Genomic DNA, 20604 nt, shown 5'->3' with positions numbered 1-20604 from the left:
TACAATGGGGACATCCAGCCATACAACTAGACAAGTCCTAAGTATGTCATCCAATGATCCGGGAAAGCGTCGATGGGCATCTTCGAAGAACATCCCATACTATTCCCTCCGATGTCCAATGACAGAAATGTCAAAAGGACATCCCCCAATCCCACATCATACTTATCCAATCACATTCTCAGTTCATCATATCATACATACATGATACATCATCATATTGAAAGATACCTCATAACATCACATGATTAAGCATATAATTAAATGACAATAATGAAATAGACATGATGGATAAAGTAATTTAACATGGTGCTACTGACGTAAGGTAACTACAGTAGTCATATGATGTCTAAGTACAACCAATGAGCTGAGCCTACTCGGTTGCCAACATTAGTGTAACAATTACATAGTCTATGTCATATGGGTATAACCGTCCTTACCTTAAGCTGCGATGATGATAATCCAATAATTTCAAAGGATGATCCAAAGATAGTATTAAGACCCTAGACAAACATAAATGAAAGATTAGAAAAGAAATCGGGAAAATCGGAGGTCGAAAGGATCAAATCAGCGAAACACACAATTCAGCAACTCATTGGCAGACTGACTTGGTCCACTGACTCAGTCGACCAAGTGAATAGTGCCCGAAGCCAAATAGTTATTTTTGGCTCAAAATCGATCTTCCGGGGCTCAAATCGATCCGAAACTTGGAGTGATTCATTGTAACAGTATAAGAATACTACATAACAAGAATTAGCATGATCCAATGGCCCAATTGAAAATCCCCAAATTGAAACCCTATGTTCTAAAGATAAGAATCATAGCATGACTTGAAATCAAATGAAATTGCATTGGAATTGAATGAATTAGCTAGGGGAACAGATAGGAGATGGATTAGAATCATATGTTAGCATAGAATATAGACATTGCTCACTATATACCTCAATTTAGAATAAGAACACATGAAGTTAAGAAGAAAATCAAAGTAATGCATATGCAAGGATTGAAATGAGAGCATAGTATCAATGGAAATAGAATGAGATCAATGATTAGCTAAGAGTTAACACTTGGTGTGATGGTTGCAAGGTTGCAGCATCAGCTCCAAGGTTGTAACAGCAGTAAAAGAATAGAAAAGGAGTAGAATAGAGAGTGGGAGTGATGAATCATACTTTGAATGTGCAAATGGAGACAAGAGACAATGATTGTAACGATTGGGGTCAAGAATCCTTCACAAACACCAAGAGAGTGCCTTGGGAAGCTCCACTCTCATTCTCAGTGGCCTAAATGAGTATAATAGGGTTCAAAACATGGGAACCACTTTAATAGAGAGAGGAATATCCAAAAAGCATCTTATTCTCGGATTTGTACAACCATTGGTCGACTGACTCAGTCGACCAAGCATGTACAACAAGCTTGAATCAAGGATTTGGAAGGCTATACGGGTCCGAATTGAGTTGGTTTTTCTCCTACAAGTCAATACACAAGTCTAGAGTGGAGAAATACCTTCGAAACAAGACCGGAAGTGCAACAAGCACTTCAACTAAGCTTCCCCTCTTCTAGGTGTAGTTTCTCACCGAACATTGAAAGTGTATCCAAGGAAGGGGCTTCACTGTCAATATCCATCAGCTTTGAATCATACACCGAGTCTTCAACTATGAGGGCCCACAAGTCTCTTCTCCCACCACTCCGAGTTTTTGGACCTACAAACAACAAGGATCCGAGTCAGAGTCAAGGTCAGGGTTAGGATAGGGTTGGGTTTCATAGTTCTCATCAATTGACGGTATTGGGGATGAAACAAATTGGGAAAGAAGAGAGGGCCAGACTTAGAAGTAAAAGAGGAACTCCTACTGTCTAAGGGGGTTTCAAAATCAGCTTCAGAGACTATGTCTCCTTCAGCAGTATTCCTAGGGGCTGCACCTTCGCGTAAGGGAACTCTCTGTTCACTACTTGAACTAGAAGCTAACTTAGGGGAAGGAGAAGACAAGGGGAACCTACCTTCAAAAGGATTAGCCCTACATCTTTCCAAGGCTCTGAAGGAACTCTAGGGTTTGGGTTTCCGTATGAGTTATACTTCTTTACCAACTTTCTACCCATAGTAACTATTGTTGAAGAAAACTTACGAAGATGAAGGAAGAAGAAGCTTTGCAGGACACTTAGTTCAAACGAAGGAGTTCAGAATTTGCAATTGCAGAGAAGAGAGAAAAGAGAAGAAGGACAAAGTTGTTCAATTTATAGGCACTTCAAAATTGAAGTAGATGGTTCAGATCTCTTTAGATTCATGATCATCAATGAACAGCGTTTCCATTTTCTGCGACGATACATTCTTCAAGGAACGTGGCAACGTGTTGGGTGCTTTGAGCGTCATGCACATCATTACAAGGTTGGCCATTAACTGACGCAACTGTCGGAACAATTAATGCCCCAAACGCATGCTTATCAAGACACCCTCACTTCTTGGGGAATGACTTTACAACTCAGCCAACTTTTGCGCTTCTTTAGATGAATTCCCAATAGCTTACTCTTCATACCAAGAATTGCTATAAAGACTAGGGGCCTAATGTTATAAACATTATGGTTTAAACCTTTGGACTTGAATGGACCACGCAGACTAGTACGATTGGCTCAATCTTGGTTCGCAGGGTTCAGAAGGCACTTCTCGGTAGAATACTTGCTGAGAAGAACGCTTCATGGTAACAACCAACTGTCATAGTGGACTTCTCAGATGGCTTTTTATTAAGCGCCCGACGAGTTATATCTCGGCACAAGTAACGTTGCAAGGGGATTCGGCATATCTTCTTCCAGACGTCAACCAGCGCATTATTTTCAGCATTGCATACACTGAGATTCATTAAATGCTCAATGCTGGCGAGGAAGCTTCTCATTTGCCTAGAACTTCCTCAAGTATTGCACTCTTATGCTTTGTCTGCTGAAGTAAGGGGTTGTGTCAAATCCACATCAACGTGAGTCTGACCATTAGGTCCTGAGGGGATAAGGCACAACTGTATTGAGGCTTCTTCAGGAAGATTGGGTTCTTAACCCGTGAACCATCACAACCCTTCATCTGGGATAAAAGAATCAAAGGGCTACTAAGTATCATGGTCAGCCCAAAGGTATGAAGTGGGTATATATTTCCGTACTCTACACAAATAAAAGGAAGTGAAAAACATTTCCCACACTCTTGGTCATTTATTCTTCTGCAACTACTGGGGACATTCTTTTTTCATCTTCTTGGAGCATTTACTCTTCTCTATGAGGATTCGTGTTCACCAAATTTTGACTTAATCAATAGAGGTGGCTCCCCTCCTGAGAAGATGCCACACTCAATCTCTTTGTTTCTTAGGAACCAAGCTTAGTCTTGCATGGCCCACAGTCAGATTTTGGAGCAACACATATGGATTAAAATGATCCTTCCAGTATGATACGCAATAGTAATACTTAAAACCAGTATTCAGATTTGTACTGAGATGACTGAAGTCTCGGGTTTTCTTTTTGAAACCAAGACAAAATATATGGCGCCAAAAAAAAGGTGCCAAGTTTCAACTCATCTTGGTCAAAAAAGGAAGAAGAAAAAAACGAACATACCCAACCCAATTTCGACCGAGATGGGTCAACCCAAACAGGCTAATTCTAGTAATAAAAGTACACGATATCTCACTCGAATTCTGTGAAATCAGTACTTTGAAACCCTTGACCCCATTTTTTGTGATTTTTTGTTTCTTCCATACCCCTTTTTACCCAATTTTACTCACTCCTTTGCTTTCCCACTCACCCAGGTATGCCACTTCAACCACCATCATCGGATTACAGTCCTTGGCTTGATGACACTCCTTAGGCTAGGTAGCAGGGTAACCCTTCAATATAATGAAAAGTAATGCTAATGATATTTCTAAAACTTGGTACTTTTAATTCACTGGCTGTACCCTTATGTTCATCAATCCTTCCATATAATGAAAAGTAATGCTTTGGCTTATATTTTCTGATATCATCCCTGCATGATTCTGATTCTGAATTGCAAACCATAATTCTTGCCTCATCCATAGGCCCTCTTTGATAATAAATATCCTACATTGGATAAGCCCACCACAAATAGGCAGTTGGATTCTCTTACAAACCGTCCAAATAACTTGTGTAGAACAGTTGAAAAAAAAGAACATCATGATTTTAACCTATTCAAAAAATAATAAAAAAGGAATATCTGAAGATTACGGAATTCTTGTACACTTAATTATTTAACTTTTTGTCTCATATTACTAGCAGTAATCAGCTGATAATCAGAGTGAGGCATTTCACTTAGCTTTCCAAACCTTTTCTCATAAAAGTCCCAGAGCTCTGACCTGAATAGAAAGAAAAAGTAGCCAAAAGAAAATTGTGACCATAGATACAGCCATGCGGGTTGAGTAATAAACTACAAAATCAAATGGAAGAGAACTAGTGGATTTTATTATTATAGATACCAGTAGGCCAGAAATTGGAATGGTGCATACTTTCCATATATTTTCTCAACATCTCTTTGAACTGTTTTACTGTTGGACTTCATTGCATGGACCTTCACAATAACATTATAATATCAATCAATATAACAGCAGAAAACAATGAATGCTTAAAAAAAAAAAAAAAAAAAAAAACTCACACAAACCTGTTTTAAATGCCTAATGGTCTCTGTATCTGTAGGAATGACTTCATAAAAACCCATGCACATGAGCACATTGGAACAAGTGAATGGACCGAACCCGTTCAGTTCCTTCAATTGCTCAGCCACTTTACCGTAGCAGGATAAGCTAGTTCCATTGCAGAGTTCCTCAAGTTCTCTTAGTTTTAGTGTGCCAGCCACAATATTTTGAGCAAGTTCCAAAATTCGACTTGCTCTGTATCCTAGGTTGCAGCGTTTTGCCAAGTAATCTTCATCAAAACCTGAGATCTCTTTGGGGCTAGGGAAGTTTCCTATTCTATACACAAGGTCAAAGGCTGCATCTTCTGGAAAATTGATGTCCAACAATAGGGACGCCTCATCTTTTGGGGTTAGTAGTTGACTAGAGTCGCATTTCTTCATTGATGAGGCGATTGTTGCTTTCAATTTCCCCTCACTTTGTAAATCCTGTCTTGATTGATCACAACTAATGAGCTTCAAATCTTTTTCACACTCGGTTTCACCCCTCGAAAGTTTGGTTGCACTACTCTTGAAAACTTTAGGTGCTCCACGTTTTTTATTCAACTCCACTCCTTTAGACATCTTTGGAAGGAGATTCTCAACTTCAGCTCTGGAAAAACTAAATATATCTTGATTAACTAATTAGCACATTGAAGAAAAAAAATCACCAGATAATTTATTCCACATTAAAAAAAAAGGAACCTGGAAACCGAAGAATCAGCTTGGTGGTTGAGGCATCTAAATGAGCCACACTTTAATTCATGTTGAAGTTCACAAAGTGCTCTAACCATAGTCAAAGTCCTTGGCCACCTACAGAGGAATAAAGGTGTCAGTATGCCCTATTTATGTCCCTTAAATGGTATGACAAAAAGGTAACAGTCTCAACGATTAATGGTCTGATTAAAGCTTTTCGTAAAAGAAAATATAGCTTTGGTTACATGCTGATACATGATATAATGGAGAAAAGAATAAAAGAATCTCTTAAATTTCCAAATATCTAATAAATTCACAATTTCTTTTAGATGAATAAATAATTCATAACCAAAAGGAGTGGGAGAGGATTCAAGGGTGGGGTAAGGGAAATATTGCAACTAGGGTTTGGTTTGACCAAACTTTCTAAGACCTTGATCTTGACCTGAGGCGGGCTGGGACAGGCTAGGCCAGGCCAAGTTAGACACTTAACCGGACCTTGACCTTCACCTTAACCACAAAATAATATTACACTTAACCCTGACCTTGACCTTGATCTTAACCTGCAAAACAACAAATACAATAACTTCACATTGGTAAAGTGTATATTTGGAAAAACAGAAAAAGGAAGTCAAGAGTCGGCACCTGGAGCAACCCAACGACGAAATTATTTTAGCTCATCTTCTTCTGTTTCAATTGTAATTCTTTAGATTTAATCTATAAATAAACAGCAATGCACGAGATGAGCCCAGAAGTTGCGTTTATGTCATCTCTTGCTACACATGGTCCTGATCAAACATTCTTCTTGGAGGATCTCACGATGAAAGTGACACTCCAAACATCCTCTCTCTTGATTTCTCTTCTTCTAGTTCCCTGCTCTTCCTCTTATTCTCCAGCTCTCTCTCTTCTCTGTTACTCCATAAATTATATGGTAACTGAAGGCAAGAATAGTTGCCACGGGACACGCCAAGTGTATGGAGTTGATTATTTGGAGTCTCAGATACTTTTTTCGCCTGTTGCTAAACATACTTCCATTCATATTCTGGTTTTCCTTCTTTTTGGCGATACCAATCACTAGCCACTATATCAATTAGATGTGAAGAATACTTTCTTTCATGGGGATTTTCATAAGGAAGTGATATGGAACCACCTCCTGTGTTTGTTGCTTAGGAGAACGGTCAAGTTTGTCGACTCAAAAAATCACTATATGGACTGAAACAGTCACCACACGCATGGTATAGCCGGTTTAATTCAGCTGTAATGGATTTTGGTTTGACTCGGTGTTCTCTCTTCAATATAATACAGTAAGAATATTTCTAGTTTTGTATGTGGATGACAATATAATTACTGGGAATGAATCAGCAGGTATTGATGCATTGAAGAATTATTTGCAAAAACAATTTCAAACCAAAGACTGAGAAGGCTCAAGTTTTTCTTGGGAATAGAAGTAGCTCAGTCCAAGAAAGGAATTGTTTTATCCCAACGTAAATATATGATTGATTTACTATCGGGAATAGGGATGCTTGGTTCAAAACTTTTGGGTACCCTAATGGATCCATATATAAAACTTATGCCTAAAGATGGAGAAGCTCTCAATGATCCAGAGAAGTATTTAAGGTTGGTTGGAAGGTTGAACTACTTGTGATGTAACCAGGGTCAGCAAGTATAGCACTCCATATTTTGGGCCCTGAACAGACCATGGGACACCTAGAGCTAGCCAAATGCCCTAAGAAGTATTTTGGTCATTTTCACACCCCTTCTTAGGGTTAAAGTGGTCTAATTAGTCTGCCCATGTTGTTAGAAGTTAGAATCTTCTTTTATTTTCTTAATTGAGGTAGTTGTGGGAGTTCAGATGTAATTAGGAGCCTTAGTTGGAATCTAATTTCAAGTAAGATTCCTTGTTAAGTTGATCTCTTATTTTTTGAGTTGTATTTGTTTAAGAACTCTTATTTAAGAGTCCTTTTCTTAGAAAGTTAAGCCTAGATATACTAGGGAATTCTAATTCAAATGGGATTCCCCTAAGTTGAGTCAAAGTTGGGATTCCCCTAAGTTGAGTCCTGGTACGTTTCTTAAGTTGAGTTAAAGTTGGTTTTCTTTATAGACTCCTAGTTATTTTCCTTCATGTAATAAGGCTATATAAATAGCTTGTCATACCTTCTAAGCAATTTAGATTGGATTACTAATATATGTAAAGAGAATGGAAGGAGAATTGCCGTCGGGGGTTCCTTCACGTCTAAGTGTTTGAGTTTCTGCAGTTTTCTTTATCTTCTTGATGTGAACACAAAGACCCCCCCCTAATTGAATCATCAAGTGGGGCCCTCAAGATGGTTCTAGGAGGACTCCTTGACTTGACCAAAATCCCTCAGAGGGGTAATTTGGGGAATTTTGCCCCATTTTGAGAGCTGGACCCACATCCACTCTTGAGTATGCGAGTAGAGTCCTTCTCAATTTCCAATTTGAGTTTAGTTTGGATTTGATTTGAGTAGTTTGGGGTCTTTTATGTTATGTTTGACAAAGTCAACAATCCTAGTTGAGGTAGGAAAGGATTCCCTATTTTATCCAATCAAGAGTAAAAGAAGTCCAGTTTGTTTGTTATTTGGTTGCTTAGGTCTTAAGTTATCTAAATAGCATGCACATACCTGGATGACATAGAGTGTGTGAGTGAAATCTCAGATCCAAGGGCTGAGATCACATAGTAATTTGATTCTTTTTTATGAGTGTTCTCAGAGTCCAATTGAGTTGTGAAAGAGTCTTTATCTGATAAGGAAGTCCTAAGTTAAGTCAGAGTCAATTAATTAGGCTATAAATAGCCTATCATTGTAAGTTATTTTCAGATTTGATGAATTGAAACTTTAAGTGTCTAATTGGCTAAGTGTGGCAGGGATCCTAAGAGGGGGGGACCCTGCAGTTGTCGGTGAGATTATTCTTCATTAATTTCCAACATTCAAGTAAGTATTCCAACAAGCTTTAAAGCATGGAACAAGCAACTACAGCAGCCTTCTTCGAGTTCCAGCCACCCCCAAGAAAGTTCCAACCCATCCCCCACCTTCCCTAGTTCCCACGCAAGTCTCATCACCCCTTTTCCTAGCCACACATCTTCACAACCCCTTTCCCTTCTTCTCCTCCTTCGCACAGCTTTCCAGTCCTAACCCAAATAGGATCTCATCATTCCCTGATCACTTCAATCTTATTCCACCCCTAATAGTGTTGCCCTAACTTGTAGAATCAACTTATAATCTCAGTTCTTCCAAATCAACCCTAGTTCTGGACTTTCAAAAATTCTGCACTTCAACTTCTTCACTGAGAAGTTGCAGAAATTTCTGAAAATTTCCAAAATTCTCTAAATCTGATTTTGAAGTTTACAATCAACCAGATGTCCTCTAGTTGGGCGGATATTAATAGAAATCAGTTCTATGAAGCAAAACCAGCAGCCTAAGCCCTCTCCACCCTAGCCGAAACCACTACAAACCCTAATCCAAGTCCTGGATGCTTTAAGAATCAAAATTCCAAGTCTGTTTTCAGATATAACTGAATTCAGATAGAGATTAGGTTTCTGAAGGCCATTAAACCCCCTAAACCCTTAAAAAAAAACTCTTTGCTAATTGCTGGAACTCCTGGACAGCCACCTAATCTAGAGATTCACATTAGAAACCCCAACCATAGATCATGACCTACATCACTTCTTCTACTTCTAAAGCCTACGACAGGTGTGACAGCACTAACAGCAGCTTAAAGTGAACCAGTCACTCCCCACCAAGTTAAATCACCTACCCCATACCCAACCCAATCCCAACACACCCCCATCACCCCCCCCCCCCCCCCTTCTTCCTTTCTTACGGCAGCAGCACCCCATCTTCTTCAATGACCCCCCCCCCCCCCCCAAAAGAAAAAAAAAGAAAAAAAGGACAAATAAATTCATTCTCCCTTGCCCCTAATATCCCTCCCCTAGGATCACAGCTCTCTCCTCTCTCTTTTCCTCCTTCAAAAACTTAACGGAGCACCATCCACCTAGTTGCAAAAAATTCTTGTACTTTACTTTGAAACCTAGACGCTAATTTCATTTAAACAAAATCTTCCTAACCCCTCAACCAAACCCTAAACCCTTTTCATTCATTCACAACTGAAAAAAAAAAAAAAAAAAAAAAAAGAACACCCTAAACCCTTTTAGGATTTCCTTCCCCTACATGTTCTCTACCTCCCCCCAAACCCTAACCCTATCCACACCTTAAAGTCCTAAACCAACTAGGATACATATTTTTAAACCCAAACCTCTTAGGACCAATTCTGAAATTACAGCACTACCAAATCAGAATTTAATTCATTAGTCTCCACCCCTTGGCCAGACCCTAACCTAACCCTAAATCCCTCCTTTCAATAGCCAAGGTTAGGAAGTCAATCCCAGCCAAGCCACATGGTTTTCAGACTATTTTGGATATTGTTAGAAAACAAGCATTAAATAATCAAAACAGCATATGAACTTGAACAAAGAAAAGAAAGAAGAAGAAGAAGAAGAGAAGAGAGATGAAGAACTAGCAGAAGAGGCCTGTTATTCTAGCTTAAGAGTCTAGAATCACAAAGCCCTTTTATTTATAGCTTCTAATGAATCTAATACAACTTGAGAGACAAGTAATTCTCCTCTAGAAAAAGGAAACAAAAAATTACAGCTTTAGTAACTTCCTAGCTCCTAAAATAGAAAGTTCTGAAAATAGAAACTACCACCAAAATAGAAACTATGATTTCTAAAAACTCCCAAACTTATGTAGCAAGACTCCTACATTAGAAATTGAAAGTAGAATAACAAATAGCATAATATTGTTCACGTGAACAGTACAAACAAATTTACTGTTCGCGTGAACAGTAAAAATAGAATTTACTGTTTACGTGAACAGTAGCGTGAATAGTAAAATAGCCCAAAGTGCATATACTTCAACAGGTATGATTAGCTACTGTTCTTTGAGATACAAACTGCGCAGTAAGGAGCTAAGCCTTAATTGACCTACCGGGAACATATATAAAGTTTAGTTGCTGTCCTTGAATTTCAGGCCCAAACAGTAGGAATACAAGTCCTTTTTTGCTGCGGTCCTTTGAGAGTTTAACCCAAACAGAAAAGTATTGAACCCTAGGTTGCCTGCTGTTCCCTTAGAAAAGATCCTACTACTGACCCTGCACTCCACGGTTACATCAACTTGGTTGTGACTTGACCTGATATTGCATCTTTTTGTCAGTGTTGTCAGTCAGTTTTTGTCTAATCCTCGGACCCCTAATTGGGAAGCAGGTATGCACATGTTGAGGTATCTTATAAAATATCCTGGAAGTGGACTTCTCTACACAAGTCATGGTCACAACAGAATTGAGGTTTTTTTTTTAAGCAGATTGGGTTAGTTCACCAATTGATAATAGATCTACGACACTGGGTTAGTTCACCAATTGATAACAGATCTACTACATGCTATTGTACCTTTATTGGAGAAAATTTCGTGTCCAAGAAAAGTAAACAGACAATGGTTGCTAGATCTAGTACAGAGTTAGAATATCAAGATGTAGCGCTTGTCACTTGTGAGCTGATATGGATTAAGCAATTTATGGGGGAGCTTGGCTTTGATCACGAGTCACCTATGTCACTATGGTGTGATAATCAGGCTGCTATTCATATAGCATTAATCATGTTTTTCACAAGTGTACAAAGCATACTGAAGTTGACTGCCTGATGTGAACACAGATTGCCCCCTGGCTGAGTCCTAAAGTGGGGCCCAAAGCCCACCCAAACAAGCTGGCCAAACCCTAGTACAAGGATATTTTGGGCATTTTAGGCCCTATTTCACTGCTGGAATCTAATTCCAAACTTCTAGCTTTATTAGTAGAGTCCCAGTCCATTTTAAATTTCTTATTTGAGTTGCGATTGAGTTGGTTTCATTAGTTAAGTTGTAATAAGAGTAGTTAAGATAAGACTCTTTTTACAAGAAGAGTTCCTATCTTTTAGGGGTTTGTTTTCTATTAGATCTTTATTAGTGGCTGTGATTTACTTAGGTAAGGAGTCTTTCTTTAAAAAGACTCTTTTAGATAAGTTAGTATTTTATTTCAAGAAGAATTCTTTTTATTTAGACGGTTGTTAATTAATTGCAAAACGGTATCCTAACTTACAAAGGAAACCCAAGTTAGGTTGAGTCAAGATAGAGTCTCCCCATTTTGAGTTAAGTTCTTTCTTTTTTATGTAAAGCTATAAATAAGCCAGCCCGTGATTGTCAACTTGGGTCAGCATTGAATAAAGATTTGAACATTGCTTGTGGGAAACAAGTTGGGGTTCTCTTTGGGAGGATGGTGGACCTCAGCAGATTTATAGCTTCTTGATTGCCTCTTCAACAAATCAAAATCTCTCTCTCAGCAGTTAAACAAGTACCAGAACCCAGCCCTTCCCCTTCATCCAATCTCCATCGCAGCCCCTTCACTTTGCCTCCCTCCCATTGCAACCATAGGGGAATAGGGGCAAAGCCAAGATTCAACATTTTTTTTTTTTTGGGGGGGGGGGGGGGGGGGTTGTGCAAATAATGAGAGCCTACATCACCTCTCCATCGGGGGAGCACTGATGCACATTAAAATTTAGGTAAATTATTGATAATGACATTTTTACCCTTACAAAATATAAGTAAATTAAAGCACGAGGATTGTAAACAAAAAAAAAATCTTACAGAATAACTCTTTTAAGTCTTACTGAATGTTTTTTCATTAAAAAAAAAATTAAAAAAAAAATCTTACAAAAAAAAGAGCACATGATTTCAATAGTAAAAGACTAGATGCAAACCAAATAAATCAAGATAGTTAGTTACCCTACAAATTATACATATTCCACAATATAAAATCAAATAAAAAGAATAACCAAAAAAAAAGAGAGAAATAATAAAACCAATAAAAAGAGTAACAAAAATAAAAAGAGAAAGAGAGAGAAAATTTGAGAAAGAAAAGGAATACCTAATGTGGAGAAGACTTAGGAATGAACTCCTAACCTTGAGCTTTTCCAAGTTTTCTCAAGCCACATGTAAAGAAAGAGGAGAGAAGAAATAGGGAAGGAAAATGAGAGAATAAATAGAGAGGAATTTTTTGGATTGAGGAGTTCGGTTCCAATTGGGATTTAACTGCTTCTTCCTTAAATATAGGGTTTAATAGTAACCCTTAGATATCTATTGAAAATGTGAAAATGACATTTATTCTTCCTTAAATATAGGGTTTAATTGCAACCCTTAGATATCTATTGAAAATGTGAAAATGACATTTATACATGTTATTTTTACCTTTAGAAACTATTACCTTCTTTCTTTCTTTTTTTTTTTTTTTTTTTTTGGGGGGGGGGGGGGCAAGTACTGATATTTTACAGCGTGGGAGAAAGAAAAAAACGAAAAAAATTAAAGCAACCAAAATTTCCCAAGAGGGGGGGGGGGCTATGTAGTTCCATCTCTGTAGGAGAACCCCTCCCCCCACCATCGCAGCCCCCCCCCCCCCTTCCCCTTTAATCCCTTCCCCTGTAATTATAGCAACACCCTAACCCTTCCCCACCTCCCTTAGACATCCCCCACAAGTGCTCCCTGCCCCTCCTGTCCTGCGCAGGTACCCCCGCCCCATTCCCTGCTGCCACAGCCTGGGAGCAAGCATCCCAGCCCCTCTCCCAACCCCTGCGAACCTTCTAAAAGCCCTCCCCCACCCCTGCTATCACTGCCCTTCTCCTCCCTCAAACCCAGTGGCACCCCTCCCACCACTATGACTTGCGGTAACCAGAAAAGGAGTAGGAAACAGAAAGCCAGAAAAAAGGAAAGAACAGAAGAAAAAGAAAGAAAGAAGAAAAGAAAAGAAAGAAAAAAGGAAAGAAGAAAAGAATTATTCTACCCCGTCCCATGCATTCAATTGCTTTTCCTCCAAAGTTATCCCATTTTTTCCCTTCAACCCATATCCATCATAAAATCCATTCTCAAACCTAATTTTATTTAGGAACCCAATTCCCCTTCCTTCCCATCATTCTTGGGTATCTCAAACATCCCATATATCCATGGATGATTTGTCAATAACCCTAACTTGTCGTAAGGTTTCCCATAAATTCTTAGAGATCCCCATTTATTCCAAAACCTTTCCCATAACATTTTACCCATATTTGCTGGAAGATTTCGGGCGAATCCTGAATTCCAGGGAGATTATTCTAGAAACCCTAATCCTAGAAATGGGTTCCCATCACTGCCACTTTGTATGGGAGAAGCTGCAACAGGAGCTAATCTCCACTCATCACGTTTGAATTGGAGAACAGCTGGCTGACCCATCCACAAAATGCTTGGTGGCTGCAAGAGTGAATGATATTTGTAACAAGCTGGAATACAACAACACAAGCAGCCTTGTCCCAACTAAATGGGATCAGCCCCATTTGAGTAACTAGCTGGGAATGTTCAATGTTTATTCTCCAGCTTGAGGGGGAGTGTTAAAAGGTATATTTGGAAAAACCAAAAAAATGAGTGTTATTTGAGTTCATCAAGAACTCTTGTTTGTGTCTTCTATTTTGAATGTAATTTTCTAGTTTAATCTATAAATAAATAGCATTCTTCTTGGAGGATCTCACAACAAAAGTGAGGCTCAAATCATCCTCTCTCTCTCTCTCTCAATTTCTCTTCTTCTCAGTTCCCTGCTCTTCCTCTTCTTCAACTCTCTTCTCAATTTCTGTACAAATTATACATATTATTGCCCTACTTACACTAAAAATATCCTACTAGGTGGTAGGTTCAGATCAGGCAGGCCCAGGGCAATCACTTGATCCAAATTTGACCCAGATCTAGGCCACCTCAACCTGGGCTTGACCTGCTCTTAGGGCCAAAATTTTGAGCCCAGACCTTATTCAAGAATTGAGAGGATTTAGGCCATCAAGGCCAAACTTGTAACCTTAACTACAATAAAAGCAAGGCCAAGCACTACAAAGAGAAAGAACGGTGACTTGAACAGAAAAAAGAGGCCCAGTAGAAGCCGCACTAGGCCTAGCGCCGCTAGGCCCTTGCGCACCCCTCTTGGGGTATTTTTGTCCTTTTTAGTCTTTTTACTTTTATTTGGTTGAGTGTCCCAGCTGGGTTTCTAATCTGATTATAGAATCCCAATTAAGTTTCTTACTTCAGTCAGAGTTAGCTAGTCTGGTAAGGAGTCTTAAGTTTAATTCAGTCGGGATTTTTGAATTTAATTTTATTTTGGAGTCTTCTAAAGGCTATAAATTCTTGTGCCAACCACAAAGGAAATCAGTTTTGATAAATAAAATTATTGAGAGTTTGCAGCTGAGGAGGTATTGGCAGGGTTCCTTGAGGGGGACCCTGCGGTTGTCTAGGTTTTATATTTTGTCTTCTCAATTCAGTTCTGCAATTCCAGCGTTTACCTTCAGCCTTCAACCATCAAACACAGCAAGCAGCTTCAGTATTTAACCTGTGAATCCCACAGATCACTCCAAGGTAACAACAGCATCTTCCCAGCCCATCGCAGCCCTCCCTTCCCCTGTTCTACTTCTGCACAAGGCAGTATTCCCACACCAGGCCATCACAAACCACCTAAGACCCCTCCCCTACCCTGCGCAGACCTCAAACCCCTCCCCCCCCCCTACAATCTTTCTAGGATCATTGCCCCACCTCCCTAGCCCTTACACCCCTTTACCATCCCCCAACATCTCGTCCTCTCTGTTTCTTGTGGAAAACCAGAAAAATGAAAAGACAGAAGAAGAGAAAGAAAAGCAAGAAGAGAGAAAAGATTTGGGAAGATCTCAAAGATCCACCCAAGAATCCCCCATTTGACCAACCCTACAACTGTTTCTTTCTCACCCATAAGGTTTTGGAAAGAAACCCAACCTACTTTGATCCCTTAGACTCTCAAAATTTCCCCATTAGACATTCCCATGACCTATCAAAACAACCCAACCCAAGCCCAAAACCCTAAAAATGCCCAAGACTGGACAGATCTGAAACTTCATATATCCCATCCTCCACGGTATTCATCAGACAGAGCTTCAGAAGATCAAGCCAACTCACCCTTACAAATGGACTAATGGGGGAAGGCAAGGAACAATCAGTCACCGAATCGGTCATATAGGCACAGCTTTCAAAGAGGGAAAGGATGCTAGTCATAAGGTCAAAAAATGTGTACTTAGGGTGGGGGCAAGGAGAGATGACATCAAGGGAGGAAGTGGACTAGAAGCGCCCCCCCTCCCCCTTTTTTTTTTTTTTTTTTTTTTTTTTTTGGGGGGGGGGGGGGGGGGTCATGTAATCACTACGGAAGAAGAATCAGACTAGGGATAGTTAATAAAACCAATAGTTGGTGGGGACTGGAATGGTCAACAGGATGGAGGAGACAGCAGGAGGGTCAACTGTTTCACCTGACGGGGCAGTAAGAACCATGGGGAGGGGGTTGGACCAGTTTTGGGCTGGGAGTTGGAGGGGATGGTTGAGATAGGGGAAGAGTGACCTAGTGATGCAGGCCCGGTACCAAATTGGCCAACTTACCTTTGACATCAACTTAGGGTTGAGAGATATGGGTGTAGGGCCTTTGTTCAAAAGGTTTATGTGGACATGGGCCAATTCTATGGGCCCATAAGTTTAGTGTTTAGGCCAAGTACGAAAATAGGTTTTCAGTTTAATATGACTGAACTGGATCTGTATCTTAAAGAGCAATCCAAGCAATGGGCTAAGGATTTTGATAATCTTGCATATTGGCAGGTAGCTGAAGGTCAGTACCTTGATTTGGCACTGGTAGCCCGTGATGTATTAGCAATTCCAGTCTTAGCGGTTGCATCTGAGTCGGCATTTAGTGTTAGGAGTAGGGTGATTGATAAATATCAAAGTAAGTTACTCCATAAACAATGTTGAGGCCCCATTATGCCTTCGAGATTGGATGTATGATATGAACTGTTAAGATGATTTTGTGTAGGAGTGATTTTGTATTACTTCTTCATGTATATATATAATACAATCAAGTAAAGAATAAAATAAATGTAACATGCTATACATAAGGAAAGAAATTATTTGCAACGGTCATATAATCTAAGATCTCCAACGGTCATATTATCTCCAACGGTCATATTCTCCAAAGATCTCCAATGGTCATATTATCTCCAACGGTCATATTCTCCAAAGATCTCCAACGGTCATATTATCTCCAACGGTCATGTTCTCCAAAGATCTCCAACGGTCATATGATGGCTAATACTCCCCCTCAAGTTGGAGAGTGAATATCAAGAACTCCCAACTTGTCCTTGAGGAATAGAAAAGAATTTGCCAAGGGATTTGGTGAAAATGTCAGCAATTTGGGTAGAACTAGAAGTGTGAACGGTGCGGATGAGGCCAAAGCGTATCTTATCACGGATGACATGACAATCAATTTCAATATGTTTGGTACGCTCATGAAACACAGGATTGGCGGCAAAGTGGATGGCCGCTTGATTGTCACAAAAAAGAGGGATTGGCTGCTTCAAATGAACACCAAAATCTTGAAGGAGCGAAGTTAACCAAATTAGCTCGCAAGTGGCCATTGCCATGGCTCGATATTCCGCCTCGGCAGAGGATCGAGAAACTATATGTTGTTTCTTAGTCTTCCAAGAGATAGGGCTAAAACCAAGAAAAACACAGTAACCGGTGGTGGAGCGGCGAGTCATGGGACAACTGGCCCAATCAGAGTCGCAAAAAGCACGAAGTGATAAGGTGCTATTAGCTGGAAGTAAAATACCCTGGCCAGGTGAGTTGTGAAGGTATCGAAGAAGGCGAGTTGCAGCGTCCATATGTGGTTTGCGAGGTTGGTGCATAAACTGGCTAAGAATGTTGGCGGTGTGCACAATATCCGGGCGGAGTGATGGTGAGATAAATCAACCGTCCAATCAAACGACGATAAGATGCAGGTTCAGGAAGGATATCACCATCGGAGTCCGTAAGCTTGAGATTTTGTTCCATTGGAAATGAAGTTGGGTGAGCACCGGTAAGGCCGACATCTAATAATATATCCAAAGTGTATTTTCGTTGATTGAGGAAAATACCTTTTTGTGAGCGAGCCAGTTCAAGACCAAGAAAATATTTCATGGGGCCAAGATCTTTGATACGAAATTGTTGGTGAAGGAAACTCTTTAAGGTGGAAATTGCCAAAGCATCAGAACCAGCAATAAGGATGTCATCCACATATACTAATACAAAGATGGTTGAATTCCCGTAGCCCTTAGAAAAGAGGGAATAATCTGCAGTCGATTGATGAAGCCCACACTCATTAAGGCAGTAGAAATTTGGCGAACCAATTACGAGAAGCCTGCTTTAAACCATAGAGAGATTTGTGGAGGCGGCAAACAACGTTCTCCCCCTTACGATGATAACCAGGAGGTAAAGTCATATATACTTCTTCGTCAAGATCACCATGCAAGAAGGCGTTATTAACGTCAAGTTGATGAAGTGACCAATTTTTAATTGAGGCAAGAGTAAGCAAGACGCGTACAGTAACGAGTTTGGCCACAGGAGCAAAAGTCCCATGAAAATCAACACCTTCAGTTTGGGTGTACCCCTTGGCCACCAAACGTGCTTTGTACCGTTCAATAGAACCATCAGAGTGTCGTTTAATTTTGTAGACCCATTTACAACCAATGGCTTTCTTTTGAGGTGGCAAAGGAACAAGTGACCAAGTGTTATTGGTTTCAAGAGCCTCAATCTCTGACTGCATGGCATCTTTCCAGTCAGGTGACAATATTGCTTTGGCAAAGCTAGTGGGTTCTTCAGAAGAGGAAAGAGACCTGATAAACTTAAGATGAGAAGGTGAGACCTTTTTACAAGATATAGAAGAATCAAGAGGAAAGAGTTTACCGGCATCCGAAGAAGATGATGTGGCGTGAGTAGCCGAGCATATGTAGTCCTTCAAATGGGAGGGGGGATTATGCGACCGGGCAGAGCGACGTGGCAACAACACAACTGGAGGTGGGGAAGGGTTGTGTGGTGGGGTTGGCGGGTCTAATGGTGGAGATGGGAAAACTGGGTTGGTTGGGATGGAGGAGGATTCAAAATCAGGAACTGGAACAGGGAGGGTAGGGTTAATAGATGAAGGGGAAGTCTTTAGGTGGTAAGGAAAAATATGTTCAATAAACACAACGTCTCTACTTGTGTAAACCTTGTGAGAAGTGAGATCAAAAATTTTATAACCTTTTTGAGCAAAAGGGTATCCAAGGAAAATTCCTGGAGAAGCACGAGGGTCAAATTTCTGCTTGATGGTGGAATGGTTGTGTCCATAGCACAAACAACCAAAAGTACGAAGATGAACATATGTGGGGGTTTTATTAAAAAGAAGTTCAAAAGGAGTTTTCTCTTTTAAAAGTTTGGTACGCAACCTGTTAATAATGTGTGTGGCCGTAAGAATGCAATCACCTCAAAAATCTTGTGGAAGATTGGCCTGAAATAAAAGGGCCCGACCAACATTGAGTAGGTGCCAGTGTTTGCGTTCAACAACACCATTTTGTTGTGGGGTGTCAACACAACTATGTTCATGGATAACTCCATGGTTGGAAAAAAAATGAGGTGGTGGAATGATTAAAAAATTCACGAGCATTATCAGTGCGAATTTTTTTTTATTTGAAAATTGAATTGAGTTTTAACCATTGCAAAAAAATCATGCAAATAAGACCAAGTGTCAGATTTGAAGTTCATTAGAAAAACCCAAGTATAGCGAGAATAGTCATCCACAATAGTCAAAAAATATTTAGCACCACATATAGAAGGAATATAATAAGGACCCCAAACATCGCAATGTATTAAATCAAAAGAAGATGAAGTGGATATGGAGCTAGATGGGAAAGGTAGCCGGGTTTGTTTTGCCAAAGGGCAAATAGTGCAAACACATTTATTAGAAACTGAAATGCAAGAATTAAAACGTGATAAAGAATTAATAATGTTGCGAGATGGGTGGCCTAAGCGCCAATGCCACACATCAAAGGAGTGGGAATGAGTGGATGAGGCTGCAATAATGGAGGGAAGCAACTCCAAATAATATAAGCCATTATGCTCTTTACCCAATCCAATCATCTTCTTCGTTGGTAAGTCCTGAAAGACACAATGATGAGGAAAAAATGTTACCGAACAATTGAGAGCTTTAGTGATTTGACTAACGGATAATAAATTAAAACGGAATGAAGGAACATATAAGACATTATTAAGAGAGATGGAAGGGGTGGGGGTGCAAGTCCCTAAATGGGACACAAGGGTTGTTTCACCATTGGGTAATGTAATCGGAGATGTATAAGGAACCACCGTATCAGTGTTAAAGAATTGTAACTTAGAAGCCATATGAAAATTTGCCCCAGAATCAATAACCCATGGGGAAGAGGAATTACCTGCAGCATTTGCTAAAGGAGTGGGATTACCCGATTCGATCAATGCCAATAATTGATGATAATGTGCCGAAGTAAAGGAGGGGGCAGAATTTGTTCATGGGTTGATGGCAGCAAAGGATCGAGCAGAGAGTCCAAGTGATGTTGATTTAATGTGTGTATTGTTGCTCTTGGGAGGATAACCGTGTTTCTTAAAACAACGGGAATCTGAATGGCCGTCCATGCCACAAAAATCACAGTGATACATAGGCTTCTTACCATTTTTAGAATGTGTACGAGGAGCAATGGCTGCAAGGGCAGATTGATGCAATGATGGATTTGGTAACTCATGGAGGGAACGATGACGCTCCTTTTGCAATAGAAGAGAATAAGCACGATTGATGTTAGGCAAGGGTTCCATCAAAAGGAGTTGACTTCGAACAGAAGAATAAGAATCATTAAGGCCCATTAAAAATTCAAGTAAGCAATCTTGTCGTTGAAGATCAGTGTGTTTTAACAAAAGACCACAAGTGCAGGGTGGGAAAGAGTTGTATGAGTCGACTTCATCCCAAAAACCCTTGAGAATAGTATAATAAGATGCCAAAGAAGAGGTTCCTTGATGATGATTAGAAATGCTACGTCGGATCTCAAAAATTCGAGGAGCATTTTTTTGAGAAAAACGATCACGAAGATCATCCCAAACCTCGTGGGCAGTAGAGATGTAAAGAATGCTATTAGCAATATTAGGTGAGAGAGCATTTAGCAACCAAGAAAGGACCATGCTATTGCATCGTGTCCATGCGTGAAGTTCCAAAGGATCAGCGGTGGGTTTAGGTAAGGAGCCATTGATAAATGCAAGCTTATGTTTGGCCTCAAGAGCCATCCGCATTGCACGATTCCAAGTGGGATAATTATCGCCGCGTAAAAGCTGCGTGACGAGTAT

The 20604-nt window shown here is 39.9% G+C and overlaps 1 protein-coding gene across 3 annotated transcripts in view; it reads right to left on the bottom strand.

Moving 5' to 3' along the window:
• Positions 1–3702: 3702 nt before the first annotated feature.
• Positions 3703–20604, bottom strand: part of LOC149012163 (uncharacterized) — a 43345-nt gene continuing 26443 nt past the window's right edge. Inside the window, exons 3-6 of one of the 3 annotated variants that reach the window (XM_089159285.1) lie at positions 5348–5455; positions 4634–5264; positions 4482–4543; positions 3703–4331 (exon numbers count right to left, since the gene is read on the bottom strand). In XM_089159285.1, the coding sequence (XP_089015411.1) occupies positions 4223–4331; positions 4482–4543; positions 4634–5264; positions 5348–5455 (910 nt within the window). In that variant the 3' untranslated portion in view covers positions 3703–4222. Of the gene's footprint in view, positions 4332–4451; positions 4544–4633; positions 5265–5347; positions 5456–20604 lie in introns of all 3 variants that reach the window. The other 2 variants (XM_089159283.1, XM_089159284.1) reach the window with 2 other exon arrangements.

This window comes from Hakea prostrata, chromosome 6 (assembly GCF_041222555.1).
Source record: "Hakea prostrata isolate BN-2017 chromosome 6, UWA_Hpros_2, whole genome shotgun sequence".
NCBI lineage: Eukaryota > Viridiplantae > Streptophyta > Magnoliopsida > Proteales > Proteaceae > Hakea > Hakea prostrata.
This window is presented reverse-complemented; position numbering and strand designations above follow the sequence as displayed.